Source organism: Notothenia coriiceps, unplaced genomic scaffold (assembly GCF_000735185.1).
Source record: "Notothenia coriiceps isolate Sejong01 unplaced genomic scaffold, NC01 NC01_scaffold00027531, whole genome shotgun sequence".
NCBI classification, from domain to species: Eukaryota; Metazoa; Chordata; class Actinopteri; order Perciformes; family Nototheniidae; genus Notothenia; species Notothenia coriiceps.
The window spans coordinates 45,297-59,436 of record NW_011360232.1 but is presented as its reverse complement, the minus strand read 5'-3'; the positions used below and the strand labels follow the sequence as shown (position 1 = coordinate 59,436).

The 14,140-nt window shown below is 41.4% G+C and overlaps 1 protein-coding gene across 3 annotated transcripts in view; it reads right to left on the bottom strand.

Annotated features, from left to right (window-relative positions):
* The window catches only part of suco (SUN domain containing ossification factor), a 37,791-nt gene that overhangs the window by 6,279 nt on the left and 17,372 nt on the right, over nucleotides 1–14,140 (bottom strand). Inside the window, exons 2-15 of one of the 3 annotated variants that reach the window (XM_010785286.1) lie at nucleotides 11,069–11,186; nucleotides 8,838–8,939; nucleotides 8,152–8,486; nucleotides 7,266–7,406; nucleotides 6,716–6,914; nucleotides 5,538–5,649; nucleotides 5,026–5,153; nucleotides 4,706–4,773; nucleotides 4,500–4,607; nucleotides 3,583–3,688; nucleotides 1,809–1,829; nucleotides 1,463–1,518; nucleotides 651–742; nucleotides 224–289 (exon numbers count right to left, since the gene is read on the bottom strand). In XM_010785286.1, the coding sequence (XP_010783588.1) occupies nucleotides 224–289; nucleotides 651–742; nucleotides 1,463–1,518; nucleotides 1,809–1,829; nucleotides 3,583–3,688; nucleotides 4,500–4,607; nucleotides 4,706–4,773; nucleotides 5,026–5,153; nucleotides 5,538–5,649; nucleotides 6,716–6,914; nucleotides 7,266–7,406; nucleotides 8,152–8,486; nucleotides 8,838–8,939; nucleotides 11,069–11,186 (1,652 nt within the window). The remainder of the gene's footprint in view (nucleotides 1–223; nucleotides 290–650; nucleotides 743–1,462; nucleotides 1,519–1,808; nucleotides 1,830–3,582; nucleotides 3,689–4,499; nucleotides 4,608–4,705; nucleotides 4,774–5,025; nucleotides 5,154–5,537; nucleotides 5,650–6,715; nucleotides 6,915–7,265; nucleotides 7,407–8,151; nucleotides 8,487–8,837; nucleotides 8,940–11,068; nucleotides 11,187–14,140) is intronic. The other 2 variants (XM_010785287.1, XM_010785288.1) reach the window with 2 other exon arrangements.

Genomic DNA, 14,140 nt, shown 5'->3' with positions numbered 1-14,140 from the left:
ACTTGCTATAATAATAATAATAATAATAATAATAATAATAATAACAATAATAATAATAAATGTTATTTATAAGCGCACTTTTCATTGCGTAAAACAAAACTCAAAGTGCTACAAAATAAAAAAGGGTGAAACAAAAAAAAACAAAAAATTGCTATACAACTTTCTTAATAGAGCCATATATACATGTGTGTGTGTCTGTGTGTGTTTGTGTGTGTGTACATACTGGTTGCTGAGCCAAGCAGGTTTTTAGATGCCTTGTCCTCTGAAGGTTGGTAGCCAGGTGGATAGTCTGAAGAAAAGGAAATACTGCATGTTATATTCAGCAAAATACTTAACTTTACTCTTAAAAGTATATATATTGTTCAACACTAAATTAATATTATTGTGCTTTTATGGAATTCTAGGGTTCAACGAAGGGAACTCTGCTGCATAAGGCCGTTGATATTAATAGTTAACTCCAGCTTCAGTTACTTAGTGACTTAGTTAGAGAGCGGTAATGTAATTTGACTCTTCTCAGGGTCTTTTGTAGTGCAGTGCATTGTTCTGCCAGGTGAGGCAGCTTTAAAACGTTATTGTTCGTAGTCCATTCATCTATCAGTTAATAGAGTACATTTTCATGTGATGTTGAAAACGGGTCACCGGCATCTTACCAAAGTCTTCATCCAAATACTCCAGCCTCTCTGAGGGATACTGGGAATCTGCAATCTCTTCATACTCCTCCACCATGCTGGTACCAAACACCCTACACAAAACACCCGCACACACTGTGTTACACAAACAAGCCTACCTACAGAAAGAGGTTAAGGTTTACATTGTTAAAGAGCTGGCTAAAGCTTTCTGGGAGGGGCACATTTTCTAATAACATGTTGCTCGGATCAGATTCAAAGAAAGTGTCATCTCAACCCCAACAGCAGTGCCGTCAGAAGAAGCCCCGATGGCCCTGGTGGTCTGGGAGAGACGTACAGAGATACGTGCCATGTTTGTTTGTGAGATAGGCTGTATGTACTGGAAGGTTTGATCTTTGGAGTAAATCGTATACGAAAACAGGTAAAAACACATTGACCGGTGACATGAAGCATTCCAAACAACCACTGGAAGAGGGAGAGGGGATCAAAAGATCCACTACATTTCTTGTATAATCTCATATTGATCAATTTCATAATGAACAACATAGTCATTCTTCTTGATAAAAAAAAACATTGGGTACAGTACATCTTTCCCCAAGTGTAAAATCAAAGTCAAGTGACTCCATGATATGTCTATTGATACTTCTTCCCAAAATAAAGAAGTGAGTGGATGCAAGTACAAACTATTTATTGTTCCCATACAGTGTTTTTGTTTCTTTAGAACAAAGCACAGTATATTCTCACAATGTAAGCTGCAGCTGTACCCAAACTTCATAGATTGAAATGTTAAAGACCTTTGAATTTGAACTAAAGACCTTAACTATTTACTGTCTTACCTAATGAGACTGAGTGGACAGAAGTGCTCTGATCCAAAGTGGGAGAGGAGTTCAACCTGCAGGCAAAATGGATAAACTGTTGAATTCAAAGTATCATTCACAAGTAACAATGCCAATCATTTATGCGTGCCCACTCCATAAACCCATAACCCACCAAATATGTGACCATCAATACTAGAATTGCCAAGCGTTGACATTATATTATGTGCATGTTCTAATGCTTAATATCTATCACATGCATTAAAGATGACCCTCAGCCAAAGCTCACCCATTACAATGTACGACCATTACACGAGTGCATTATACAGCACAGCATAACCTCTGACAGATAGAGAAGAGTGCTAACCTTTATGTACTTGATGAACATCTGATGCGAGAGGAAGACAGGAGAAAGAAAGGTGAGAGAGATAAAACAAAGAGAAAGAAATCAGTAAAGACTGATTCACGCTCCAAGCAAGTCAAGCATTTCATCACAAAACACAGTGCTGGTTCACGCTCATTTCTTCATAACAGTCCACAGGCAAGGTGCTAGAAAGAGGTTTCTGACAAGCAGTAGGAAAGAAGCACGAGCGAGAGAGACGCTCAGGACAGAGGGTTAACATTAGACAGACACAAACGTGTTCAGCTGCTCAGATCAGTCGAGTTAGCAAAAAAGATAATCCTGAAACTTTCTAGAAATCTGTTTGAGTATGAACAGCACAATTATGTCATGATAGAGCAAGTGAATCACAGTAAGCACCCAAACATAAAACCCAAATCACATAAGGATAATCCTCAGAGCATTAATCAACTGTTTCAATGAAATTAAATATCAAGTGAGCAACATACATGTGAGGGGACAGACAGATCACAAAAGCACAGACACGTCACAGCAACATGTGTTTCGGAGTGAATTTGTGGATGGTAAAAAAAGTCTAAAAGTCTAGATTTTTAATTACCGTAATTTTCGGACTATAAGGCGCACCTGAATATAAGCCGCAGCAGCTAAATTGAATGATGTGTACATATATAAGCCGCACTGGACTATAAGCCGCAGGTGTTTTAATGTTTAATTACCATATGTAAGGGTTCGTGCACAGAGGGGATTGTCGGGAAAGAGATGGCTGTTTGAGGAAGCTCCCATTTATTAACATTTCAACAAACAAGTTGCATATTTGCATAACGTATTCAAGTGTTAGCATTTAGTGCAATAGTAGCTACAGAACATGTACTGTGCTGTGTAAACTGTACTGTATCACATAGCGTTTCAGACACACAAACTTTTCAACTTTCAAACTTAAACAGTGCGCTCCCAGCGCACGTACCGGCAGGGATCTACAGCAGTGGTTTTCAACCAGTGGTACGGGGACAAACTGTCTCGCTCTCGTAATGTCTGTCTGTCTTGCTCTCGTTCTGTCTCTCGCACCACTCTCGGTTCCACTTTTACTTTTGCGCGCTACCTGTCTCACTCTTTTCCGGCCTCCAGCTTTTCCTGCTGGAGCCCGCCGCTTAAAGGTGGGGGCGGCGGACCGGCCATAGAGCCCATAGAGTTAAAGGTGGTGGACTGTAACCTGTAAAATACCCCTAGTGGCCGTTAGCTGTAAAAATCCATAGATTAGCCGCACCGTTATATAAGCCGCAGCGTCGAAAAATGGGAAAAAAGGCGCGGCTTATAGTCCGAAAATTACGGTAATCTTAATGAAAACAACTGTTAATAACTTAAGCAAACAACTGTAATCCTTTCACGTCACACACTGATGATTCAATATGAAGACGTGGACCAACTCGGCCCGATGAGTTGTGACACCCAAATCTCAAATATAATTAAACCAAATAGTAATGTGTATCTGCCCAATCCGCCCTTTAGTTCTTACACGTGACACTCTGTCATGGACACACCCCCTCAGTCATGCACACAGTCCCATGTCTTCATACAATAGAGGGAGAGGTTGACAGCAGTGCTTACGGCATGGCTAACTTACCATGGAGTCATAAGAGGGTCCCCTGAGCTCAACAAACATGTGTATTCATTAAATAGGACCGTCATTTCACAACTGAGAATGAATGTATCCATTGTTACTGTTTCTCATATTTAGACGCACAAGTGGCATATTGTATCAGAAAGAAGAAAAAAGCATTACCTTCACATATTTAGCATAAAGCTGCTCATCTAGTGGGAAGCTCTGGACAATGCGCTCGTCACGGGCGTGAAAAGTACCTAGTTTTACCCACTTGTTGGTAGGATATCTGCAGACAGAACAGAAGGAAGGTAAGATGTGTGTGAGGGCTACAGGGTTATTCAATCACACATGTTCTCTCTAAGGCTGGGTGTAAAGACCACTGCATTTCATGTGACTCCATGTCACATGAAAATGGTGATGGTAAAACACAAACATAACCAACTCTACCAGCATTTAAGTTAAAGCTGATAATACAGGAGGAAGAAAAGGATTTGAACCGGTTCTGGTGTTTTTAAATATAACAACAAGTGACGCCTTTAATTAAACATTTTCTCCCACCCATCAAGATCAAAATATCCAACTAAAAAGTGTTTAGTGGCCAAGGGATTTATGCCATTACAAAAATACTGACATTCCAAAGGCTGTCGTGTAATTTAAATAATACATTATGGCTTGTTCATTAAACTAAATGCGTTAGAAGTGTCAGTCCATGTGAAGCAATGATTATGCCTCAGAAATGTTCTCAATATACCATTTTTAACCTACCCTTAATTTTCTATCTTGTAATTGTATTACGTACTCTTTATTATGTATCAATTGCATGTCTTTCCGTCCCAGGAGAGGGATTTATCCTCAGTTGCTCCTCCTGGGTTTAATGACAGAAGATGTTGCATGCTGTACATATTGCTAATACAATTTCATATTGTGAAATGCAAACCAAATTGACTTGAGTCACAGGTACTGACCAGCTGCTTCCTTCTACCTTTTCTTCAACAAACCCTGCCAATACATGCAACAATGTGACTGACTCAGCAAACAATTGGACTGGATGCCCTATCAATTTGAATATGACTTGATATTGTACTGAAGGAGTATACCTGTCACTGATGGAAACCAAAAAGTCTTTAGGTGTTGATGAGAAGAGCTCAAAGTTAGCAATGTCCAGCTGCTTGACTTGAATGGGCTCACAGAGCTCTATGACAAACCTGGAGAGAGGTAAATAGAAAATGTTAATTCTACAATAAAATGTGAATCTCGAATCAGGCTTTATTTATGTACCGGCGGGGTGTGTCGGTGTACTCACCAGATTTTGTTGCTGCATGGATTTAGCATGTAAAGGTCCATATTCTCCATGAGAATAGCTGAAGTGCTCTGAACATGAGACACAAGAACGAGAGTGATAACATTAGCATCAACCATTATCGCTAGTTGAATTCATTTAGTTAATATATAACAGCCAAACACAGTGAACATTGTTTCATGTAAACCTAAACTGCTGTGCCACGTTTTCATTCCTATCTCAAATGTAAAATTGCTGATAAAACATGACAGAAGGATGGTCAGTCTCTGGTAGCGGATGTGTTTGTGTGTAGGCTACAAACGAAAGAAAGATGCGTGTTCAACCTTGGCCTCGTTGTTTGACGAGAGTATCTTGGCACCACACTCCACAGAGGCATAGTTATTCTTGAAGTTTTTCTGGACCTTCTTCACTGGATGGGGGCTGCCGCTGCTCGAGGTATGGAGAGACTGACCTGGGCAGAGGGAGTGTTACATTAGTCACATTACGAACACTGACAGGAAGAAGTAGAGAGGTTACGCAACACCCATAAACACACGCTCTGCTGAACACTGCACATGGCGTGCACAGGCAGAACGAGAGAAGAGGAAGGGAGATGGAGAGATGGACAGGAATAGAACCGGGGGGTGGAAGCAAAAGAGAGATGATAAATGGAGATAAAACAATAGTTGCAAAAAGGAAAACGAAGCAGCTGACATGTAGATTATAGCAGAGTGAGTTTATCAGAATATTCCACGTCTTGAAGAAAGCCTCTAGCAGACACTTAATGGGTCGTTGCACTCAGTAGCTGCTGAGCGTCTGTGTCTAGAATGGGTGTTTGAATCATTTATGCACTCACTTTTCTCCTTCTCCACCTCCATGACTTGTTTCTTCCACTCGTCGAAGGTGGGGATGTCTTCTTTGCGGGGCACTGGGGGATCAGGCTCTCTGGCAACATTGCCCTGCCCTGCCTGAAACACACACACAGGCCTTTAATGACAGTTTAACTCCATCACCACAGTTATCTTGAGCACAGTACATTGTAAATGTATTTAAGTATTGCTTATTCTGACTAATGATGTATCCTGGCATCAGTGATCCACTACAAGGATTGCATGCTTTGACCAGTCACGAACCCACGCATGTTAGTCAGCTAGCCTCTGGCCGCTAAAGCATTGAGATGCACTGAGCTGTGAATAATATTTGGATGGATTATATAATATATAATACATCAAAAGCAAGTCTGATCCTAAAAATCCATCAACTTAGTTAAACACCTAAAAACATTTGGCAGGAGTCATTTACAACCAGTAACACATTACTCACTAGATCTTGATTCCAACAGCAATATAATGTTTAAATACCCCACAATAACCAAAATAGGTTAATCCCCCAGGATGCACTACACTGTTGTTATCCTTCAACCATAAAACAAGCAACAGAAAGCAAGTTGACTCAGCATTTTTAGTTTGAACCATTCACGAGCTGACCTTTTCTAAAACAGCTTTGCTTACTGAATATTTATAACTGTCATCGTTTTGCTTGAAGCTGGTGGACGAAGAACTGACTATGCAAAATGACAAACTGCATCCTTAGGCCTAGTGCCTTAACATTGAACAAGTGTGCAGAATAGTTTTATATTATATGACATTTGTCACCAGTTTAAGGTGTTTTAGTTAACAGGAAGAGAGATGCCCATGAAGCTGACAGCTGTGGTTTCTCACCACCTGTCTGTTTCTCTCTGATTAGGATCTATTAGTTACATTTTCCATGACGACACCTGACGCACTGCATCGTCTCTGCCCACGCCTACTGAAAAGATCCACAATCAAAACGGCACTGAGACTCGTAGGAACAGTAGAAATGCCTGCGTTCCTGAATATCGAGGTTATTCTGTTTATGATTAAAGCTCCAACTGGTTATCCCTGCACTGATCATTGTTGCATTTAGTTGTTCCTTAAAGCTTTGGATGTTGGCTGTTTCTCAGTTTACATTTATAATACATATAAATATATTTAGAAACCACACGCTGCCGACCTGTGGTTCATTGTGTTGAGAAGTGTTGCCCTCCTGGTCCAAATCAGTCAGCCCTTCCTCCAGGTCCTGCGCCTCCTGTTGCTGCTGTAGTTGTTGTTGTTGCTGGTCCACAGGGCCCGGAGTAGACTGGACCTCGGCTTCAGAACCAGAGCTTTGGCTGTGGTCCGGCTGCTGGTCCTCTAGGCCGGCCTCATCCACACTATATTACAGACACGGGGCCGATGAGGTGGAGGGAAGAGATGGAGGTGGAGGGAAGAGATGGAGGTGGAGGGAAGAGATGGAGGTGGAGGGAGGAGGAATAAGGAGAAGAAGAGTTGAGAACACAAGTTAGAACTCAGCAATGTTGGACACATCGATGCAAAACGTATTCAATGTATTTGACAGAATTGACAGGCCCTGGTTGTGCGCAGGCAAAACGATGGAAAAAGGAAATAATAAAAAAAAGCAGAAGTGGAGAGCAAGGCCAGCGGTCGACGGTTGCGCACAGCAGAGAGGTGGAGTTTGATTACCTGTCTCTGCGCTTTGATTGGCTTCCTGGTTAAAAACTCACCTTAAGAGAAGACTGCCAAAAGGGGAGTTTTCACAGGTTGCCAGTTCGGGGGGAATGACCCCGCACTGTGAATCAGAGTGCTCAGCAAAGACTAAGTTGTCTACTGGGAGTTCATCTCCTGCACTGGCAACCCACACAGCACTGAGGGAAAGAAAGGACATGGCGTTTACCACACCTCTTCACAATAGGGAGGGGAGAGAGGGGAAGATGGGGTGGGAGAGAGGAAGAGGATATAGGAGGACACAGAGTGTAGGGAGAGAGCAGAGAGAGAATTGGAAGGACAAAAAGGGATGGAGAGAACGGTGGAGGTGCCGTTGATGTGTCCTTTTTGAAATGTCCTGATGTTCTTTGGAGAGGAGTTGAATCTAAACTTTTCATCGGATGGACATAATGATCTTGAAGACTGATATCCAGCAGGGGATATCCAGAATTGTCTTGGCCAAAGTTCCATGTCAGTACAGGTGATTTTCCACAATGTCCACCAAAGTCCATTAGACACATTTTCACTGTGTCTGTTGAGCTCCTTGTAACTTCTCCACGCTTGTCACCAATTCCTTGAAGTGCCTTTCAAATGTCCAGGCTGTCAGACCAGCTCTCTTTTCTCTCCATTTGGGATCAGTTAATTGACAGTGGTAAAATAAATAACACAAACTAAATAAGATACAAACTGAAGAAACAGAACAAACCAACATACATATCAAAGCAAAGGTGCAATGGAAATAGTTGTACCTTCATCATACCAACATGTGGTTGAAACTGGCTTGAACCATCTTGAAAGCAACATATCTTTCTAGTTTTAGTTCTCCAATGTTACTCGTCTGTGGTTAAAGCCAACTTCTTATGCCAGAGAACAGTCTCTGCAATGAGGAAGTGAATCTGAGCTTACCCTGTGTGGGTCTGGCCGGCACTCTGTGAGGTAGGTGTGTGTTCAGCTTCATCTGGGATTGTGGCTGGGTGCGAGTCCAGGTTGGGTTGTGCAGCAGAGGGGTCACTGAGGGTCTCTGCTGGGGCCGGGACATCGGGAGACACTTGGCCCTGTGCTGGAACTGGTTCTGGGGTGGAGGACAGAGGGACTTCCTGTGCATTGTCCTGGGCGTCAGTCTGCTGCTCCACATCAGCCTGGGGGTCTGGGCGGGGTTCTGGCTCAAGAGCAACAAGTACAGTATCGGACTGTGGGTCCGACTTGGTCTCCTCCACATCAGCTTCCAGAGCATTCACAGTCTAGAGACAATGCAAAAAACATTTATGTTTAGAAGAAAATCAAAATCAACATCTTAAAAAAAGTTAGCAACAATTCTCTGTAAATCCTCAACATTCTTAGAATATATACAGCCGTTATTGATTCATGTATTGGGTCACAATTATGATATTTAAACTGGAAGATTGTGAGGCACAAAGTAGGGAAAGTGGACATTACTACAACCAACTTGTTCCTCCTTCCTATTACTGTGTGTAGTGGAATGAATAGGTTGTGAATACCCTGATCTCTATTTGTGTTTCTTTGATGCATGTTTTTTTAGGATTTGCACCAGATGTTTTTGAGACTCTTTAAGAACTGGTATATGGTGTTACCTGTTCTTGGTGTTCATTGTGTGATGATAGCGTCTCTAGAGCTGCTTTCTCTATCTCTAGTCCAATTTCATATGATGTATGTGTCGTCCATTCTTCCAACACCTAAGTAGAAGAGAAATAATAATCAAAAAACATTACACAAACAGGAACCTCCCTGGTTGACAAAGCAGTTAAAACATTTAAATATATAATTGGCTAAAAGTGGAGCCGGCCACAGGACAACCATTCAAACTCTGCACGACATTATCGATGGATTATTTTCATTATAAATATACATTTTCTGTGAAAATGTAAAATGCAAAAGAGGTGTTTGCATCTCAGGTTCTGAAAAAGCCTTTTGTTGAGGGACAAAGACCGTGTTACAGCACCAATGACAGACTGCCAGGCCTGTCCAACTGCCCTGGCTCGCCTGTTTGTTGCTGGACCTCTAACAATGACCCTCCTTCTTCTGTGCTCACACATGCCCAACAAAAACACACTCACTTCCACAAATTATCATTCATTCCAATACTCATGCAAATGACCAGACACACAAAGCTTTAAGGGCCCATTCTCAAGAGCTGAGGGTGTCCCATATTCAATTTAAAGCCAGTATCAGTCCACCTCAGGCAAATTCATCCAAGATCGCTTGACTATGGAGGAATGACGTCCACACTGAAGGTTGATTAGTCTTTAACATCAATCACCAACGTTGCAAAAAGGGCAAAAAGCAGGGAGTTGAGGAAGCTTTGAATACTCTGAACTTTAACCCCACAGAGCAAGTCAGGACCTATTTCACAACCTGACCTCTATGACTCATAAAGAGAAGCCTATGTTCTGGACAATGTTCAACTGGGCTACTTTCTAAGTTACTTTTTACCTTGAAAACACTCTAATCTTCATGTACTATACATGGTGTTCAGCCCTAAACAGTTACAATCATCCACAAGAGTATCAGTTGGAAGACAGAGAGATAATGCAAAAAGAGTGATATGTTGTGTTTCTTCTTCAGTCACACCCATTGGTGGCAGCAGAGAAGATTCCACAACACATTGAAAAAGAAATGAAAGAAAATATGTGACCTGCTCTATTGAAATCAGTCGGAAGTCGCAACGGCTCATTTAAAAATAAACGTGGATAGTGAGAGATGTTTTGTTTGATTATAAATAAACAAAGTGTCGGCTTTCAGAATATGAAACTTTTATTTCCAAAATCACACGATAAATATATTTTTGAAGCTTGTAAAGGGAAGATGACAGCTCTCACTCGCCACTCTGCTGTTCCGCAGCGATGCTACCCCTCCCTCCGCTGAAATTATGAATGAAAAGCGTATAGTAATCATAGATAACACGGCAGGGTCCGTTACAGTTTGTTTTCGTCTGATTTCAATTAAACAAAGTCTTGGCTTTCAGAATATTAAACTTGTTTCGGCAAATTCAGATGATAAATACAACTTTGAAGCTTGTAACGGCATAATTACAAGCGGAGAACGGAGTAACATGACAGCATGCATAACAAGAGCCGGTGTTTCTCACGAGTGTTTTCTCCGGAAAACAAACAATACACACAAACGCAAAATTACACAAACACACACACTCGGGAGCTTCCCCCAGACCAGTAATCCAAACGAAAATATCTTCCCTCCGTAGTATTTTGATAATTTGCTCCGCTAATAATCAATCAGATCGATGGATTCCAGAGAAGAGAAAACTTTGAAGGCCTTTTTCTCAAAATGATGACTCAGTGACAGTCATTATATAGAGACATATTTTGCTTAATATTTGGAGTACAACAACAATCCAGATATCATTAGAAAGCTAGGAATCTCCTCTTTCCAACAGTGTATACAACTCAAAATGTGTCTTCGGGTCAATGCGACTGATTTCGATGGAGCAGGTCACATATGGCGTTTTGTTTTTTGTTGACTTGAAATCTGTGTCTCTACAGCAGGGGAGTCCAAACTTCTTTCACCGAGGGCCACACACAGAAAAATATACGAAGGGCTGGGCCACTCGCTAGAAGTGAGGTATATTGCCTCATAAGTTCAATTATAAGTTGGCAAAATCAATGAAATGTAGGTAAATGGTGCTCTAAAATGACTTTAGTTTGGACACCCCTGCTCTCCAGTGAGCTCATTCCTGCGGTCACTATTAACCTCTTAAACATACTGTATGTGAGGGTAGAAACGTGAAATATGCACTTATGGCATTTAAGCTGCCTAATGTGTTACTGCGCAAAAAACGTCAACACACCTTGAGTTGCGTGGAGTCCTGCTCCGACTCCTGCCCCTCCAGGTTTTTGTTGTCCCCCGCGGACTGACCAGGGCCAGACAAGCTCTGCTCTGAACAATACACATATTGACCGGGGTACCTGAAACAAAAACAGGAAAATCGAGTATTAACACAATGCAAAGTCATTTCAATCATCAAAAAGAGGAAAAGGAACCTAAAATGAGACAGTAAACAATCAAGTACAAACAGTACAAGTAGGTCTAAAAACAATGAAAGAATATCATTAATTAAAGGCTTGCATCAACCTGTTGCCATTTCCACATCATTGTTTACAACGACGATTAGGAGATCATCAGCACAATATCTTTTAATAATTGGGTGATTATGACTTAAAAGAGGCTGTGTTACATCACATCCTCCGCAGTGAGAGCACTTCCTTCCCTAGGGGGGAGCACAACTGAAACAAGCGTTGCTGGCAAAGGGAAAGAAAATACTGTGAGTGTAGTAGAGCAAAAGAGGCTGAATCAGCACAAAGAAAAGCAGAGATTCACAAAAGAGACAGAGACAAACCCAAAGGACTGACAGTAAAATGAGTTCCACAAGGAGAGTCAGAGATAAAGAAAATGGCAGACAGTCTATTATTACGTGGTATTCCACTCATGTCGGTCGTTTTTTTTTTTTTTTTTAAGTTGCTTAAGGCAAACTGCAGAATTCTTAGAACCAGTCATCTCTTCTTCGTCTCTTCCCCCAAGCTTATCTCAACAGACCAATCTGTGTGTGGCATGAGTTTCATTTCAACTTCTTTTGCACATTGTTTTACTGACCACTTAACTATGCTTGAATACTAAATACTGAGCAGAATGGTAGCAGAACAACACAGCTCAGGACCAACAGGGCTGACACAGAGAGAGGCTAACATGCTAATCTACAATCAGCCAGACAATGAGGCTACTGTAGAAGCATGAGCATAATTTCAATACAGGACTTATGATGTGATATGCACGTTATAACTACGGGCCTGAGGAGAGTGCAATAGAAGCAGGACTGAAATGAAAAAGAGGCCAGTTGGCGTCCTTATCAGCAGAGTTGAAATGAAGTGAAGAAAATAGAGAGTAGAAAGTGTAGGTCTGTCCTGACATGTTAGCTATGCTATGACGCAAACAGGGTTATCCCAAACATCAGCAACCTACATTATTTTAACTTTAATTACACGATCAGTAAACTGTTAGAGCCATTAGAATAATCCGTCAATCGATTAGGTTAAACGCAGAAGCATCGAACAAAGACCTTTTCACACACCGAGTTAGGCAAGCACTTCCAAAACTGGACACCCAACACATTAAACTACTTAATCAGATGAAATACCTCGGTAACAGCCATTATGGGGAACCAGAGGCACTGGCATGTGCATCGTATATTTGTTTAAACCTGAAGGAAAGTACTCAATGTGGTAAGGCTAATGCAAAACTGAAACTCGGAGCATGAGTCAACACTTTGCGTCAGAGACAAGAAGAGGCACAAAGAAGCAGCGCTCAGATGCAAACACCATGTGATTCTGAAACTGGAGGAGGTCGAACATCAATGTCAGGGGGTGTGCGGGACACATGGACAGTCATGTTAGCGCCCTGTCAGCCTGGCTGTCAGGAGAAGAGATGAGCAATGAGCTCACAATCACACAGAGACAACCATCTGTGCACGTCGGAGTCCTGCCACTCACAGCACCTCTCCATCCGTACACATCCAGATGAGACTTCATTTGTCAGAGGATCCTATTCAAAGTGTGCTCTGTATTAGGGATGCCATTGATTATTCGTTACAGTCTCCATAATCGAATATTATTTTAAAAAATCGATTTTATTTTTATATTTTTTTATTATTATTTATGTTTTGGTTTTTGTTTTTCTGGCTTAGTTTCAACCAAAATATAGACTAATGCTAATAATAGTAATAGTATTAATAATTGTAAATGGCCATTGGTCACACCACCAGTTTGTTTTACTGTAAACTTGCAGAACAGACTGCTGATGCAGCACCCTACGCACCGCCCCCGTCCCCACCCCCCCCTCTCTCCCTCACACGTGCGACTAAAGATGAACAGCGGCAGGTAAAAAGAGTTCAAGGAGTTGCATCATGTTGATGTTGGTTTATTTTGTTTGTACTGTTAAACATGTTCCAGCAAAGAAAACCACGGAATACCTTTTGTCNAGACGCAGCGCTGCTGCGCAAAGCGCATCTCCAAATAAAGGCAATGGCAGGCACTTTCGAAAATAACAAAAAATAAACCAACCATGTTCCAGTAAATAAAAAACAACGGAATTCCTTTTGTCTGAGTTTTTTATTTTTCTCTCCCGCGGTGGGGGGCCAGGGCTGCCGAATAATCGATTTTGATCATGGTCAGTTTCTGGCAACCCTAGATAATATAATATAAAAAAGAAGTGTTTACCTAACACAATCTCTGTGAAATGAACTGAACTGTAGGATGTTGTTTACAGTACATATACAACACTTCACAGGAGCTTCTGTGTTGTATGTCTTACAGCCCACAAAATCATAAATTACTAGAAACACTGCTGCAAAGAGAAAATAAGATGCAAGCAACACACTGGGTGTCAATATTTGTTGCCGGGCAGATTTCCAAGTAATGATTGATTTCACCATGGGAGATCATTCTGCTACAAAAGATTATAACATTTAGGACACATTTCAATGTTTACTTCCATTGGATATATATTAGATTATTTCTTATTTTTATGTATTATGAGAAATATAAAAACATGAATCATAATAACAACATGTCTCCCGTGCTTTACAGCTCTAAATTCTTCAGTTGAATTAGACTGAAGTCTGATTAATGCTGGTTGGCTAGAAATACCCACTGAGGGAGAATGAAACACACAAACACACGTGCAGAATGTGAGGCCTTGATGCAGGTTGACCATGTGTAGGTCATGAACGCCCTATGGAAACCCTGATGATATCCAGCAATGAACATCATGAAGAACACACCCCCCCACACACACACACACACACACACACACACACACACACACACATACACACACACACACACACACACACACACACACACACACA